The sequence below is a fragment of the Rhineura floridana genome, chromosome 10, assembly GCF_030035675.1.
Source record: "Rhineura floridana isolate rRhiFlo1 chromosome 10, rRhiFlo1.hap2, whole genome shotgun sequence".
Lineage (NCBI taxonomy): Eukaryota > Metazoa > Chordata > Lepidosauria > Squamata > Rhineuridae > Rhineura > Rhineura floridana.
In genome coordinates this window covers 58489691-58506569 of record NC_084489.1, presented here as the reverse complement: position 1 = coordinate 58506569, position 16879 = coordinate 58489691, and the positions used below count along the sequence as shown (strand labels likewise).

General features: G+C 41.8%; 1 protein-coding gene across 1 annotated transcript in view; it reads left to right on the top strand.

Moving 5' to 3' along the window:
* Nucleotides 1-16879, top strand: part of CUBN (cubilin) — a 221950-nt gene that overhangs the window by 150283 nt on the left and 54788 nt on the right. The window contains exons 40-46 of the mRNA XM_061585684.1: nt 2526-2723; nt 6556-6702; nt 9355-9545; nt 10999-11182; nt 12394-12568; nt 14788-14966; nt 16427-16636. Of these exons, the coding sequence (XP_061441668.1) occupies nt 2526-2723; nt 6556-6702; nt 9355-9545; nt 10999-11182; nt 12394-12568; nt 14788-14966; nt 16427-16636 (1284 nt within the window). The remainder of the gene's footprint in view (nt 1-2525; nt 2724-6555; nt 6703-9354; nt 9546-10998; nt 11183-12393; nt 12569-14787; nt 14967-16426; nt 16637-16879) is intronic.

The window sequence follows — 16879 nt, the reverse complement described above, 5'->3', positions numbered from 1 at the left end:
ATTGTTGGGAGCGCGCTCGCAGATGAAGACTCCTCCTCAACTGCGTCTGTTGAATCTCCCGCCACATTCGCCTCCTGATGTGAGGCAAAGGCGGATCCTCTGTCACCATCCCGTGTGAGGGGGGGAGCAGCCTGCTGGCGATGCGGGCGCAGGGAGGGGAGAAGCTTCAGACTTGGAAACAACCGGCTGGTTAGGTTGACTTTCCACAGGGGTATCTGGAGCTGCTGGGGTTGAACTGTCCAAATCCAGAGCTGGGGCACCTTCCGAGTCTCACTCCCTGTTTGGCCCTTCACAGGCTAGAACGTCCCACTCTAAGTCCTCCTCCTCTGCTTCATTCTCATCTGTCCACCCACTCCCAGGAGGGCTAACAACAGATATAAACTCTCAAAACAAGGATATTTCAGGGGAGGGGGCAGGGAGGGAACCTGAATCATAAGCTGGTCCAGCTACTGGTGATGGGCCTAATCTGGGCCTCTCTGATCTGCACTGCCCTGGATCAAGCACATTTTCAAAAAAAAACAAAACCACACAAAAAGTCCAGGCATACAATGCATATTCTGGATTCCAAAGTATTTGTACATTACATTTTTTTGCAAGACAAACAATAACCAGAACCCATTAACCCTCCTTCTTAAACTGTTTCAGGTATTATATCAGATTTCTTTTTCTATTTCATAGATCATAACTGATCATGTGTGAATGGTGGATTCATTGGGTGGTCCAGGTTGCTTACATGCTAAATAATACTGAATAGAGCAATACCAAGTATTACTAAATTTGTCAACTTGTTTGTTGTGTGATTTTAGTTTCTGATTAAGCTTTTCCATTAAAGCTGTGTACCAAATCCTTTGAATCCATTGTTCCAGAGTAAGATTGTTTACAGTTTTCCATCGGTAGGCTATTGTTTGGCATGTTGCCACTAGCATCCTCCCCACCCCCTTCCACCCTGGCCAGTGCAAGTAGCAGGACTTTGAATGCGGCACTGGCTCTGCCACTCCATTCAGCTCCAGCTCAGAGTTAGGAAAGCTCCCTAAATTGGTGGTGGTGGTGGTAGTGGAGTTGCTGCTTGAATAGTTTTACTCCTCTCAATGTTGTACTTTTTTCTGGTCAATTATTTCAATTATTTCAATACTGTATTGTTGATTTTAGAAGTTGTAATGTACATTGCCCTGAAATCAAGGTTTGGATAAGGGAGTGTTATATAAATTCTAAACAAAGAAGGAAGCAAGCAAATTGCCATTCTTTTATCAAAAGATACACAAAGCAGCTAACAAGAATTATGACTTATGGAATACAATAAAGTGTACAAACAAGCAACCGTAGAACACCAATAAAAGCAAACAGTCTAAAAAGTCAGCAGCCAAACTAAATGCAGTGGACAGAAATTGGGAGACTCAAAGGTACTAAAAATAAGCTGAAATCAAAAGGTCTTCAGCAGCCACCTGAAGGCTAAAAGAGAAAAGGCCCAGTAGATCTCCATGGGGAGCAGTATTTGACAGTCATGGTGCCATCCCTGGAAAGGCTCTGACCAGAGCAGAGGTTCCCAAATTGTGGTCTGCAGGTCACCAGTAGTCTGCAATCTTCATTCAGGTGGTCTGCACCATGTCTATGAATTTGTGTTTGAAGATGGGAGATGGCACATCCATTCCATTAAATGTCTGTATTGATTTTTAATTTTATTTTAATTGCTTATTTTATTTCTTATATTTCATTTGATAGTATTTCTATTTGAATTCTATGGAATACATAAAATACAATATATATAAGAAATAAAAGAAGTAATAAAAATACAATTAAAAATCATACAGCATCTAGCACAGCCCATTACAATTGCTACAACAGGCAAAAAATAATTAAGTGGTCCCCCAAGACCCTCAGCAATATTCAAAGTGGTCCATGGGGAAAAAACTTTTTTAGAACCACTCAACTAGAGCAGTGTTTTCAACCTTGGGTCCCCAGATATTGATAGACTACAACTCTCATCATTCCTGACCATTGACCATGTTGTCTGGGGACGATGGGAATTGTAGTCCAACAATATCTGGGGACCCAAGGTTGAAGAGCATTGGACTAGAGTATCCGCCTGTCTAATCACATGTAAGGGCGAGTAGTTTAACAATCAATCCCTCTTTCGAGGGAACTCTGGGAAATGTAGCTCTGTGAGGAGAACAGGGGGTCTCGTAACAACTCTCAACACCCTTAACAAACTAGAGTTCCCAGGATTCTTTGTGGGGGGAGGGGTACATGACTGTTTAAAGTGGCATGATACCACTTGAAATGTATAGTGCAGATGGGGCCTATAGCATGCATGGGGCACCTGTGGACCAATTCCCATCAGCTCCAGCCAACATGACCAATGGTCAGAGATGACAAGAGTTGTAGTTGAGCAATCTGGAGGGCCAAAGGTTCCCCAGCCTTATATGGTATATACAAACACAGACACAAAGAAGAGAAACAAACAGAAAAGACACTAAACAAGATGAACATTAACTCATTTTTACGCACAATTTTCTCTGTTGTAACAGGTGCCTGTGGAGGTTCCTCAAGAACCAGTGAAGAACCTTTATTCCTGTTCTCACCAGGGTGGCCCTCAAACTACAGGAGTTTTGCTGATTGTACATGGGTTATCAGAGCACCAGACTCAACAGTGGAGTTCAACATCCTGGCCCTGGATATTGAGTCTCACCGCTCATGCAACTATGATAAACTTGTCTTCCGAGATGGTGAGAAACATCTGAACTTTCCCATGGTGTGGACTGGAAATGGAAATCCTGGTTTATGAAATCCCTGTTGATTGCTATCAAAATGACAAATTGGCTGCCCATTTGCTGGCTGCCCATTTGCTACTGGGCCAAGTTCAAGGTTCTAGTTTTGGTGTACAAAGCCCTATACAGCTTGGGACTAGGATACCTGAAAGACTGTCTTATCCCCTATATACCCAGTTGATCACTGCGCTGTGCAGGTGAGAGCCTCCTGCAGATACCATCTTATCAGGAGGTCCATTCCACACAACATAGGAAATGGACCTTTAGTGTGGTGGCACCTAACCTGTGCAATTCCCCCCCCCTTAAATATTAAACAGGCGCCACCTCTGTTATCTTTTCGGCGCCTATTGAAGACTTCCCTCTTTCAACAAGCCTTTTAAGTTGAGACCTATCCCAGTCTGCATCTGTGTTGGAATTGCTTTTTAATATGTTCTTAAACTTTCTTTTTTAAAATGTTTTTAATCTTAGAAGATGTTCTGATAGCTTTTTTTAGTAACTTTTTGAAGATGTTTTGTTTTAATGTGTTTTAAAGTTTGTTTTAATGTTTTTAGTGCTTTTGTTTGCCACCCTGGGCTCCTGCTGGGATGAAGGGCGGGGTATAAATCAAACAATAACAACAACAACAACAATAATAATAATTTATGCTCGCATGCTTGCCATCTTCCTTCCCCTGCATGTCTTTCTCCTGCTTAGGTTCCCCTGCTCTGCTGTGCTATACTCTTGGGAAAATGGGGCACATCGATCTAGTAAGTGGTTCTCACAGATTTCTGCTGTCAGAGGGGGCTATGGAGCAGAGCTGCAGCAATAGCCTCCTGGGAGCAGCGTTGCTGCTGCTTACTAGTAGGGGGGGCAAGGCAGTGGCAAGGCAGGGGAAATATGGGTGTACAACCAAGAGCACTGAATTGGCTCTGCTGGTGCACCAAGTAGCCACAACCTCATTGCTGCCTCCCCTCTTATCCTTCTTCCAGTAAGCAGCAGTGACACCGCTGCTGAGAGGCTATTGCTGTGGCTCTGCATCACCGAGTTTTAAAATGCTACCCAGAAGAATTTCCAATGGCCACCATCCCATTCATACTATAATGGCCGAATCGGCCCTTGTATCACTCTGATTTTGAAAATCTAATGTAGTATAATGTTTCGTCTCTACTAATCCCCAGAGTTCAAATGCATGGGAGTGTTTCAGAATTAGAATTTGTTGCCCCTTCTCGGGGACTTCCGGGAAGGGTGACTTCGCTTGTGCCTGCTTTTGGGACGGGCTCCCGCCTCAAAAGAAGCTTATTCAGATATAAATCAGTCAGAACATTTTTTTTTTTGACTGATGAAATTTCTCCCAGGCAGGGAGAAACGTAGAGATCAACCTCAAAAGCCTGTTTTTGTTGGGAGGACTGGATTTCATTAATTTATGAGATAAGGTCCAGCCAACAATGCCGGACGGACTTTCTAACAAGCTCTATCTGCTTAAGCGATACGTTTATCTTTTCTTTAAAGAGAGAACGGACTAACAGGCAAGCACCCTTCTTTCTATTATTTTTTTTTACTTGGTTTAAATTGTTACAGCAAAAGGAGATTTGTCAGATTGATCGGCTTTGGACAACTTCTGGGTGAGATATAACTCTTTTTTGTTATTCACGAAATTAACAGCTTATCTCTGTTTCTGTCGCAAAAAGCTGTCCTGGAAGTGCATTCTAAAGATAATAAACAGAAGAGGGATTTCTGTTCCTGATTTCTATTCCGAGGAATATTATATTGTCTGGGACTATTCTCTTTTTGGTCTATTTTATTTTGACGAATCTGCTTCTTCACGACGCCACTAACTGTTTTGATGCTGGGAACTAAATTTGTTTTGCATTCTTGAACATAGAGAGATAAGGCAGGTTGCTCTGTTTATACTGTGATGTCATCAAGCCTGGAATATTAACCCAATTGTTGCTGAAATAAGAAGTGGTTCTTCTTTATTTTTGTTTTGCTTTGTTTTCGTGGTTTTAAAAATGGCAATCAAGAAAGTGGCTGAGAATCTGGAAGTAACTATGTTTCAGAAAATAATGGATGAGATTGAGATAACGAAACAAACCCTGCGACAGGGTAGTAAGGAGCTGAAAATTGAACTGAGCAAAATGACGCAGGAGCTTAAAGAAACAGGGGATCCTGTGAGAGAGGAGAATGAGATCAGAGATGAGAAAAGAAAAAATAAAGGGAAGATACAAGCCCTGGAGATTGGAACAAATGTGGAATTGGAAAAAGATCTGGAGTTTATGGATTTTAGAAATAAAATCTACTGTTTGGAATTTAACGTTATCTCTGAAGAAATTAATGAAGATATTAGAGATAAAGTTATCAATGGCTTGGATAATCTTCTAGACTGGAATGATGTGATGGAGCTTGATATAGAGAAAATCTATGGAATTAACTGCAACCATGTGACAATGGAAAAACTCTTAAGAGATGAGCCAGTGCATTTTGTAAAAAAGAAGAACACAGATATGACTTTACAACAGTATTTCAGCAACTTATTCAGAATGGATGGCAAGAAAATATTTGGGATAGAGGAAATTCCCATCAGACTCTTATTATATGACTATGGTTACAACAGCAAGATTATTATGGAATACTGATAATGGAAGATTGGACACTGAAATTACTGGACTTAACAGGACTATTGAAGATGGAAGATGGAACTAATAGGGATAATGGAATAATGGCTATTGAAATTATTGGACCTAACAGATTCTGATGAGATGGATTAATCGAAATGTTTATTTGGACTATGGTTATGACAATAAGATTATTATAATTATTAACGAGATGGATTAATTGACATGTTTATTTGGAGAAAAATTGATAGATATATTTCTTAAAGAATTGAAACCTCTCTTTGACTTTTTGTGGAAAGAATAAAGTAATGTTTATGAGATTTGATGATTAATTAAGATAACTACTGGAGGAAAGTGATTTTATAATATGATTTAAGAGACAGGATTGTTATATATTGTAGACCTATAACTGATTTGATATGTGACAAATGGGAAGTCAACATTTTATTTTTTTTGTTTAATCATTTTTGTTTTGTTTTGTTTTTTGTCTTTGAATGTTTTATGATTTTGTTTTGTATGTTTTATGAAAATTTGAATAAAAATTATTGTAAAAAAAAAAAAAAGAATTTGTTGCCCCTTCTCAACACCCGTCCACATGACTGGGTGATCTGTGTAGTTTGGAATAATTACCTGACGTAAGGCCAGCTTGCATGTAACATGGAACCACACCATGACTAAGCAGGAATGTGCAAGTATGTGGATGCTCATAATAAAGATTGTGCCCCTGGTTCTGCTGCAGCCACACCACCTACAGCTGAGCCATGGTTTGGCTTAGCATTATGTCCAAACCCATGCTTGTGGTTTGTCTTTCCCAGAGAAACCTTCAATGGTAATCCAAGAACAAATGTTGGTTTATAGCTCATAGCTTGTTTGGAGTGAGACAAACAGCAAATCTGGGTTCAGACATAACGCAAGCCAAACCATGGCTTAGTTTTGAGTAGTACAGCAGCAGGACGACAAGGTGAGGAATGAAGTGACTGTGATTTTTATTGTGAGTACCCACACACTCATACAGTCACACTTAACAATGGTTTGGCTTAGCATTACATGTGAAGCGGGCCATAGTTTGGCCGTCAAGGCAGTGGTGAACTGAGAACTTCCAACTATAATATTGCTTCTCCAAATAAAACATGACTCCTTTCACAAATTGGTATAGAAACCCAACTTTAGCTGCTCTCCTATTCCATTTCTTTTCATAGGAGACAACAGTCTTTCACCAGTTCTGTCCCTTGTATGTGGCCGTGAAATTCCTGGACCAATAAGATCCACTGGGAATGCCTTGTTCATCCAGTTCACTTCAGATGCAAGTATTACCGGTGGTGGGTTTAATGCTTCTTACCACAAAAGTAAGTTGTCTTTTAAAATTATTCTGTGTCTTTGCAGATTTAAGGGAAAAACAGGGAGGAAGTAATTATAGTCTAATTTAATTTTGATACCACTGCCTGTCCTGATCAGCATACTTGTACTATGAATCTGCTGATGCATTATTTTTTTTAAAAAAAATGCTTAAATTTGTTACATTTCCAACAGTAACTTCAAAACCTCTGCAAAATTATTCAAAGGATAGGTGGAGAGACTCAATGAGACTTGCCTGTCAGTGCCAAGTAACAACAACAAAATTTCTTACGGTCAGATTTTTCAATCTGCCTTTGCAATGTTGTGGTTTTTTAAAAATTTGGAAAATATCACGTAACAATACAACTGTTTTCATGTGGTTAAAAAGTTCTTAAGACCCTAAAAATGCAAAAAGAAAGGGGGGGAAAGAGCCCTGATGTATATGATAAGACTGCTGTGAGTTAGGTTTTGAAACAAAAGGTAGCTCTGTCCTGGAGAAACAGAATAATCAACTGACATAATTTTAAAACAACACAAAAGGAGATTCCTAGTCCTTCATATATTTCCAAATGTTTACAGTTGCTTCAGAAGAAGTCACAATTTCCTGTATTAAGGAAGTTGTACCACAGTTCTTGGAGGTCTAGCATGTCAGCCACAAACTGTGTGTGTATGTGTGTGTGGGGGGGTAAGTTTGGCAGTGAGTAGCTGATGTATTAGTACATGAAACAAATATTTGTTGAAGGACCAAGTACAATATGTTGCACATAATATCTGACATTGGAGAGAACCAACTCTCATATGTTTGTATTGCAACACTTGGGAGGCTCTTCCCCCTGCTCACTTTGCTCACCAACCCCCACTCCACGCTAATCCCTAACCCCCAACTCTTCTGCTACACCACAACCCCTTGTCATGCCCCCAGGCACCCCCACTCTCTCAGGCACTCCCACTCCCCTCACCAACCTACTTGCTTTGCCTTTTCCTGTGCTATGGCTGTCTTGTGCCACCCTGGAAAAACACTGCCACTGTGCAGCGCACCTAGGCTGCACACTAACCTCCCACCCAGGCTGCCGCCATCACCACCAAGGCTCACACTACACCGGTCTGCCTCACCTGCCCCACACCCACCTACCTTGCCCGCTCCATACCTGCCCCACATCTGTCCCACTCCTGCCAGCCTCACTCACCCATCTCACCCACCCATCTCACTCACCCATCTCGTACTTGCCCACCTTGCTTGCCCATCATCCTTGCTTCCTTCAAGCCTCACATCCACCCTGTCCCACCCTTGCACCACACCCTGCCTCCTGTAATACTGTTGTGATGATGTAACAGCTTACAAAAATATTGTATGGATAGATGGATAGATGGATTAGAGACAAGGTGGAAAAGTCATGACAGTTGCAATCCTATACGTACTACTTGGAAGTAAGCCTCATTGGCCACAGTGGAACTTGCCTTCAAGTAAACATGCAGCAACAGGAAAAGGTGCCAGATTCAAAAAGTCCTCAATTACAGCCAGAAAGGAAGAATCAAGAGCACACTTAGAGTGTGCTCCTCATTCTTCCTTTTCAGCTATAGACCCAGGGTGAATTCATGCCACAGCTGCAAAGGAAACTCTTTGCAGATGCAAACTGAATTAAAGCCAGGATTGCAAAGGAAGCATCAGGAGTGCTCTTAGAGTGCACTCCCAATTCATCCTTTGAAAGCCATGGGTTCAAAGCAGGATCACATGATATCATATGACATCAGGGGATTGACAGGTAGACAGCCCCACCCACCCCTCAAAGTGGTCTGTGGAAAATGGAGAAGTTCTGGATCTGTCCTGTTGGCTGGATCCAGTTCCCCACCTCACTATTTAAAGTGACTGGCATAATCTGTAGATGAAGACCTGGTAATGCAAGGACATCCTGCACAAATGAATTGAGACTGAAAGCAAGTCTGTTACCTTTCTCATAATGTGTCCTGCTTTAGCAAGGATAATTCTATAACGGCTGGAAGGTTTAAATTGATAAATCTCTATTTATGGAATGGGATAGGACTCAAGATGAGACCTAACCAGTTTCCCTCTATTCAGCACTGGTTAGGCCTCATCTTGAGTATTGTGTCCAGTTCTGGACATTGCATTTTAAGAAGGATGCAGACATTCTGGAACAGGTTCAAATGAGGGCAAGGATGATCAGGGGACTGAAAACAAAGCCCTATAAGGAGAGTTCGAAAGAACTGAGCATGTTTAGCCTTAAGAAGAGATGATTAAGGGGAGATATAATAGCACTCTGCAAGTATTTGAGTGGTTGTCACACAGAGGAGGCCCAGGATCTCTTCTTGATCATCCCAGAGTGCAGGGCACAGAATAATGGGCTCAAGTTACAGGAAGCCAGATTTCGACTGAACATCAGGAAAAACCTCCGAACTGCTGGAGTGGTACAACAATGGGACCAATTACCTAAGGAGGTGGTGGGCTCTCCAACACTGGAGGCATTCAAGAGGCAGCTGGACAGCCACCTGTCGGGTATGCCTTAAGCTGGATTCCTGCATTGAGTAAGGGGGTTGGACTCGATGGCCTTATAGGCCCCTTCCAACTCTATTATTCTATGATTCTATAGGAATTAAATAGAGTTAAATAGCCCGTTCCTTAATGGAGTCTTATTCCTTTTGTTCAGGTTGTGGTGGCTACTTACATGCAGACAGAGGTGTGATCACTTCACCCAGTTATCCACAAACCTATCCTCCTAGCCTTAATTGTTCTTGGCATGTTTTGGTTACTGCTGGTTTCATCATTGGTGTCCATTTTGAGCAGCTATTCCAAGTGCCAAATGAAGATGCTTTCTGCAGCCATGGAGATTATGTTGAGGTGAGGACAATATGACACCGAGATTGCAGATAGCTGCACTAGTTACCATTTTGTTTCTGAACACAGTGTTTAGTCTTGAGATTGTCTCCAGTGAAGTTGTCACAGTAGCGCAAGGACTTCTGTCTGCACAATGATTTCTTCTTTCCAGGAGTGTAGTGAGACAATTTTCATTGGATGGGCAGAGATAAAAACTGAAGCCAGGGCAAAAATATAAGACTTTACAAGATGCTTGAAACAATGGATGGTTGCTGCTTCACCTATGGCAGAGGGAAGGACATTCTGCAAAACAGGGGCAACTGCAGAAAATGCCTGTTTTCTTGTCACAGCCCTATTCTATTCTGTAGGGTGCAGTTCCACAAATAGAATTTCCCTAGATGATTAGGTGTTCTCACATCTATTCGAGGTAGGCATATATGCATTTTTATACACATTTTCCCCAGTATGTGCATTTTTGTACACTTTTTTTTTTTGCTGGAGAACTGCATTGCAAAATTCAGAGAGGTGCAAATTTCAAAGGATTCAGTTTGCTGGCTGTTTCAGGAAGTGCAAATTAGGTAGGTTCACATTACAGTGCAAACGAAACCAAATTTCTTCCCCACCCCATCTATATTATGGGATCCCTCCTAATTTGCTAAAGTTCTAATCCTGTACACACAGTACCAAATGCCACTTGTAGTTTGGCCCCTAATTTGTTCTCTAGGTGAGAAAGAACAATGTGGAAGCCAGGAAATAGGAAGGAAACACTTGTAGCTCTTTTCCATCTTGACATATAAATGGTACATATATCAATTCATCATCATCATCACTGTCATTATCATAATCATGATCTTTCAGTGCTTTTAAATGATACATTGTCATTGCTGCTTTGGCAATTAAAACAGATTTACCTGAGGAACAGATTGTTTTCACAGGTCTTGAAGCAGAATACTCCTTTTAAACACCTATGATAATTGTGGCATTGATACAAAAGCCTTATGGATGAAGCATATTTCACAAATTATTGATCAGTGAATCTAACGTGTGGTGAATTGCATAATGTGTAAGAGGAAAATTTGCCCTTTTTTATTGTGTAAACAGAGCCGCTGGGTTCTCATTGGTCCTGGGTCCCCATCATAAAAATGTGGCATTTTCCTTTTTGACTTTAAGAGGTAAAATACATAGCAAAGTGTGATTTTATTCCCTTTCTATCACATTAAAAGGCCATAGGCCTGAAACAGCTGGCTTAAAATCCCAATTTTTCCCTGGGAAACCTAGGACAATAACTGTTGCTGTCAATTCCACATTAGTAAATTGGGAGCAAAATGGTATTTGCTGTGAAGGTAAAAAAATTTGCACCACCTTGCACATTTAAAAGCTGGTGTTTAAATTGATAGATACGTTTTCTAGACCACCTTCTCTGGATCATTTGTTGACAAACTGTTCTTCTTGAAAATGTGTGCAATTTACTTTTTAGCTTAGAAATGGACCAGATCTCTCTGCTCCACCATTGGGACCTGGTGGCAGGAATGGGCTCTTTTGTGGTAGCAGTTCCTTTTCTACAATGTACACCACAGACAATCAGCTATTTGTCCATTTCAATTCTGATAGCAGTGGTGGAGGGCAAGGTTTCAAGCTGAAGTACGAGGCAAAGGGTCTTGGTGAGTATTAGCACTGAATACAAATCGGGGCTGCAGAAACTTTGGTGTTGGAAGCCTTGGTTGATGTTGGGAGCCCTAGTTGATAGGAAAACATTATGTGCCTTACTGGATCAGACCTATTAGACCACCATCCTTCTTCCCATAATGGCCAACCACATACCTCAGGGAAGCCTACAATCAGGGTTGGAGAGCAATGGTCTTCTCCTGCTGTAACTCTCCAGCAACTGGTAGTCTGTGGCATACTGTCTCTGAACATGGAGGATCCATTTTGCCATCATGGCTAGTAGCCATAGGTAGACCTATATTCCATTAATTGTCTAATTCCCTTCTAAAGCCATTTAAGCCAGTGGTCATGAATTCCATCAATTAATTATTTGTTATGTGAAGAAGTATTTTCTTTTCTTTTTTTGCTGTGATGAGCCACCATGTGGATTCAGCAAGGCTCAATACAATTTAATTTCTTCCTTAAGAAACACCAAGATGGCCAAAATGCATCCTTTGTCCTCAGTTGCACATGTGGTTAAGAACTAATCTGACATTTCATTTTTCAGTTGGGGTTTTAAGAATGCCTGTAGGGAGATAGTTACAAAAAAAAGTAAAGGCATACATCATAGAAGAAACTCACCTCCTTCACATGTTTTCCATTTGAAGGGGCTCCATGTGCTGGCTGGAAAGCAAGGTCATGCAACTGGTCTTGCCCCAGGCACTGGGCACACCACTGACCCCACTCCCTGGACATCCATGTGTTGGTGTGGATACCTGCAGGGAGGAAGCTAGGCATGAACAGCTGCACCCATGTAGACTTCCATGTAATTGAGATACCCAACCATGCAGGAAATCTCTGGGCAAGTAGCTGCTCTCACATAGGGCTTCCTCCCTGCAGATATCATCACCAGTCCGTGGGCAACCAGAGGGTAGGGCCAGTAGCATGGCCCTTGTATGTGGATTGCATGTGATGAGAACTTCTGTGTATCCACTTGGAAGGACAGAAAACATAAAGCCAAAGAGAAATGCTCTATAAATGATTCCATGGCAAAAGCTCCAAAAAACAACAAAAGGAAGCATGATACGTTGCATTTCCCTTTATTATGCTAGAAAAGTAAGGTGGGTTTTATAGATGATTCCTTTTGGTGTGTTGTTTGTAATAGACGACACTTTATACACATTCATTATAGTGTTTAACCAGCTTCATTGTGTTCTTCTGTTTCTAGCTTGTGGGGGGAACATCTATATCAGTCAATCCAACCCCTCTGGACTGGTCTCATCGCCCAACTATCCTGGCAATTACCCACCACATGCTGATTGTGTCTGGACAATAATTGCTCCTTATGGGGATGCAGTGGAGCTGCAGTTTGAAGATCAATTTCATATTCAGCTTTCACCCAAGTATTAACACATTGTTGCATTCGCCTTCTTTACATTTTCTACACCTTTCATTGAGGATGTTTTTGATGTAACAAGGTTCTCTAGCAACATTTTTGACATATGCTTTTATTTCTTTTCTAAGTCTAGAGGCAGGAGCAGCCAACTTGGTGGAGTGGGGCCACTGAGTCGCCCTCCCAACACCGGCATTACTGCCACTTACCAGGATAGTGCGGGGCCAGAGCGGGGTGACGGTGAGGATTGTACTGTGCAGGTGCACCAGCACAGCCAACCCAGCACCCTGCTGGTGTGCCCACACATTTTTGCATGAGAATAAAGTCAAGAGATTTTCTCCTCTGCAGAAGCAGCCTGATCTTGAAGGCCCATTTCCATTCAAAGGCCTAGTTATTACTGAGGTCATAGAGCTGTAGCAGAGGTATTCCAATTCAAGACTCACAAGGGGGCTCGTGTGAAGGGGGCATGTTTCTCCTGCTCCACACAGAAATGCTCCTTGCACATGAAAAACAAGAAGCACATCCCAGGAGAAGGTTAAGGGTAGGCTCTTCTCCTGGGGATGCTAGTTGAGGCAAGGCTTCAGCACAGCACCTCTAAACTAGCATTGCCACCTTCTCTGGAGCCCCTCCATGTCAGGCAGCTGGGTCTGTGAGCCACCTTTTCAATTTCCCTCAATACCCTGGAGTAGGGATGGGCCAATCTGTCCAGTCTGACCACCTTCCTGCACCCTGCCCTGTCCTAGAAAGTATCAGCAATGTAAGTGTTGGGAGAGCAAAACTGCCCCACCTTGTTGTCCACTCCTGTCTAAAGGATGCATGGTTGTAAAGTACTCAGTTTTGTACTCATGCTACAGTAAAAGAAAAAGCGCCGATATTCTTTTGCGAGTTTCTTTGCAGCTGGAGGCTAACATGGACCCTCCCCTAGAATATTCAGTCTGTTTCTCTGCAACTACAAGAGATGGAAATACTTGTGAAATGTCCCTCTATTAAAGATTGTGGGATGTTTCAGAGATCTACAATGAGGAGGAACTCTCATCCCAATTACCACATTCTTCTCCCCAAAACTGAATCATGGGTATGGGAGAAGAGAGCCTGGGTGGACCATAGAGTCTCTGGGAGTGAACAGGATCCCTCATAACTGGAGGAGGAGAGTGCTGTCTTTACTTTAGCTGATCATTATGTCCTTTAAGGGCTATATCAGGGTTAAGGAACCTATTGCCCCCAGATATTTCTGGACCACAACTTCCATCATCCATGATCATCGGCCATGCTGGCTGGGACTGATGGGAGATGGGAGTCCAACATCAGGTTCCCCACCACTGGGAATCATCACTACATGGATCACATCAGTGGGAATGTGTCAGTTGTTCCACAGGCATTCTTTCTTTGGCATAAATTCATAGGGTTCTTTTGAAGTGACAGGAAAATAGCCTGCATTTTAATTTCTTCTAAATGATTAAGCAGCATTTGTATCACTGTTTAAAATGTATTGTTAAAATTAAAGGAACATGCAAAGAAACTTCTGGAGGAAAGGCTTATGAGAATCTTTGTTATCAGTTTTGTTTGTCTGGTATATTTCATTAAGAAAAAAAATACTAGCTCTGAGGTTTTCCCCTGTACATTACATTTCCATTACCTTCCTTCATGCAGTGGTTTTCTTTCTTTCTTTCTTTCTTTCTTTCTTTCTTTCTTTCACCATCTGTTGATACTCAGGGACAATTATATGCCTTAAAGCTATTTCTGTTGAAATGCGTATGAGTGAAACTCATAATAATATAGTTAATTTTATACTTATATGTGTCTGATGACATAGCCAATTATTCTTCTTACGGTGATTTTTAATTAAACAGCTTCAGAAATGCTTGATTAAACTAATTGCATTCATAACTGGCACTTAATGAATCAGAACTAAGCATTCTAAATGCATAGTTTTCTAACCCATTGCTCAAAGCTGTTTGTAATTTCAGACAAGAGGATAAAAGACTGTGAAACATACTTGCCATAGTGTTGTGACCTATCTCATATTTCTTTTCTAGAACTGATTTATATCTCAGGTGAACCTTGGTATTATTGATTGCAAAGGTGTCTGTCTCTGTCTTTTCTGCCCTCTCAAAACTGAGCTCCCATGTCATTCACTGAAGGTTGTTAGTTCCATGTTTCAGATCCTTCCTGAAATGTTGCAAATCAATTTTACCCTCCTGTTTAAATGTATACATTGTCCTCTCTCAGCTGCAGATCAAGCTACCTTGAACTACGAGATGGTGCTGATGCCAATTCACCAGTGATCGCCAAGTTGTGTGGGGATTCTTTGCCAGGCATTCAAAGATCATCTGGTTCTACTTTATATATGAGATTTCGGTCAGACAGTATAGACACACATGCTGGATTCAATGCCAAGTATTCAACAGGTAAAATGAACATTTAAACAGAGTCTAACATTTTTGCTGATTCAGAATCTTAAGGGAAAGGGTACATTTTGGAATCAGAATGTGAACTTTGATCAGAATCACCATGGTCAGGCCCTAAAAAGTATTCAGATTACACAAACTGACAAAAATGTCTGTTTCCTCTTTCCAGTATAGCCTAATGGAGAACTAGCACATGGGTACTTTTCTAAAGTATATATAAGAAATACATTAGTAGATATAGACATTCGTATTTCAGAAAATATTCATATTTCCATCCAATGTACATGAGGCCAAAAACCACAGAGACATGACGGGGTGCAAAATAGGCCACAACTGAATTTGTCATACGGATTACAGCCATTGTCCAGGTTGGCAAGGCATATGGGCAGTATCTTGTGATCGGGCACCCCACCTGCTGCCCATCCTCCCCAGCCCCCTGGATGGAGAATCCACACAGGAATCATAAGGCATCAGGGGCTACCCCAGCATGGGTTATTTTAAGATAGGCCCTTCCTAAGGTCTTCATGGGTGATGGCCAGCCAAGCCCCCTGAGCTGGGACCAAAGCCTAATAGTCATTCCCCCCCAGGCCCCTTATGGGGGTCCCCCTATATAACAATAGGCCACCCAGCACCACCAAATGCTTGATTGGCTCCTTCCCTCTTGCCACACACAAAGTGCAAGCTTGCCCACTAAGTCAGGCAGAAAGTGGGAGTTCATAATGTACAATTAGATAAGATCCAATGATCAAAACTGTCTTGAAGAGAAGGGAGGTTAGTTAGTTTCTGGTCATTGTGGGAAGGCTGGGAGAAAGAGGCTTCTCTTTTTGGACCAGAATAAACTATATTCTAGGACAGTAGTTTTCACTTTTTTCAGACCAAGGTCCCACCTTTAAACCAAGCCTGTATTTGGGGGCCCATTTCATAGCTTAGTGGTAGAGCATGTGCTTTGCATGCAGAAAGGCCCAGGTTTGATCTCTGGGGCTGGGAATGTCCTATGTCTGAAACCCTTGGGAGATGCTGCCAGTCATTGTAGACAATACTGCGCTAGAAAGACCAACAGTCTGACTTGTATAAGGCAGCTTCCTATGTCCTTTTTTTAAAACCATGTATTTGTATGCGGTAGTGCTGCTGTTTGACTAACCTTAAATCAAACCGTGCCCCCCGTAGTGGATCCCAACCCACCAGCTGAAGACCAATGTTCTAGGCCAGTGTTTTTTCACTTAGGGGTACTTCACAGTATGTCAGATGGTACCATTGACTGTTAGGCATAATAGGTGCTATGTTAGCACCCAACAGACTCTATATGGAGATCTTGAGAGAGAAAAATGTTCCATTCCTTTCTGTGACCATCAACATATATCAACACATTGAAAACATGTTTTCTGCTGAGCTTTTTGATGGAAGGAAATATAACAAAGCTCAGCTATACATTCCCATGCTAAGACTGTGTTTCTTTGCAGCTATATGTGGTGGAACGCTGACAGGACAAAATGGACTCATTGAAAGTGTTGGATTTCCTGATCTCCACTATCCAGACAATTTGCTGTGTGAATGGTTTCTTCACGGACCTGCGGGTCATTATCTCACCATTAGCTTTGAAGAACTCAATATCCAGAATTCATCTGAGTGTGCAAGTGACTATTTGGAAATTCGAGAACATGATGCTTCAGGTCTGTGAGACAATGTTGTTACTCCTCCCATGCCCTGTAACAGTCTTACACTATCTTCTGAAGGCATTGCAAATCTGAGTAAGGCACAGCTGTCTTTATTTGGCAGGCAACTGGAACAGTCCTTTCCAAGCCTCCCTGGGGTATCCTTTTTTTCCCTGAGGAAACCTTCAGTCACTACTAGGGATGGGTGAATCTCTTCATTTCAATGTCTCTCAGTTTCTCATTTTTCCAATCTTAAGTTCA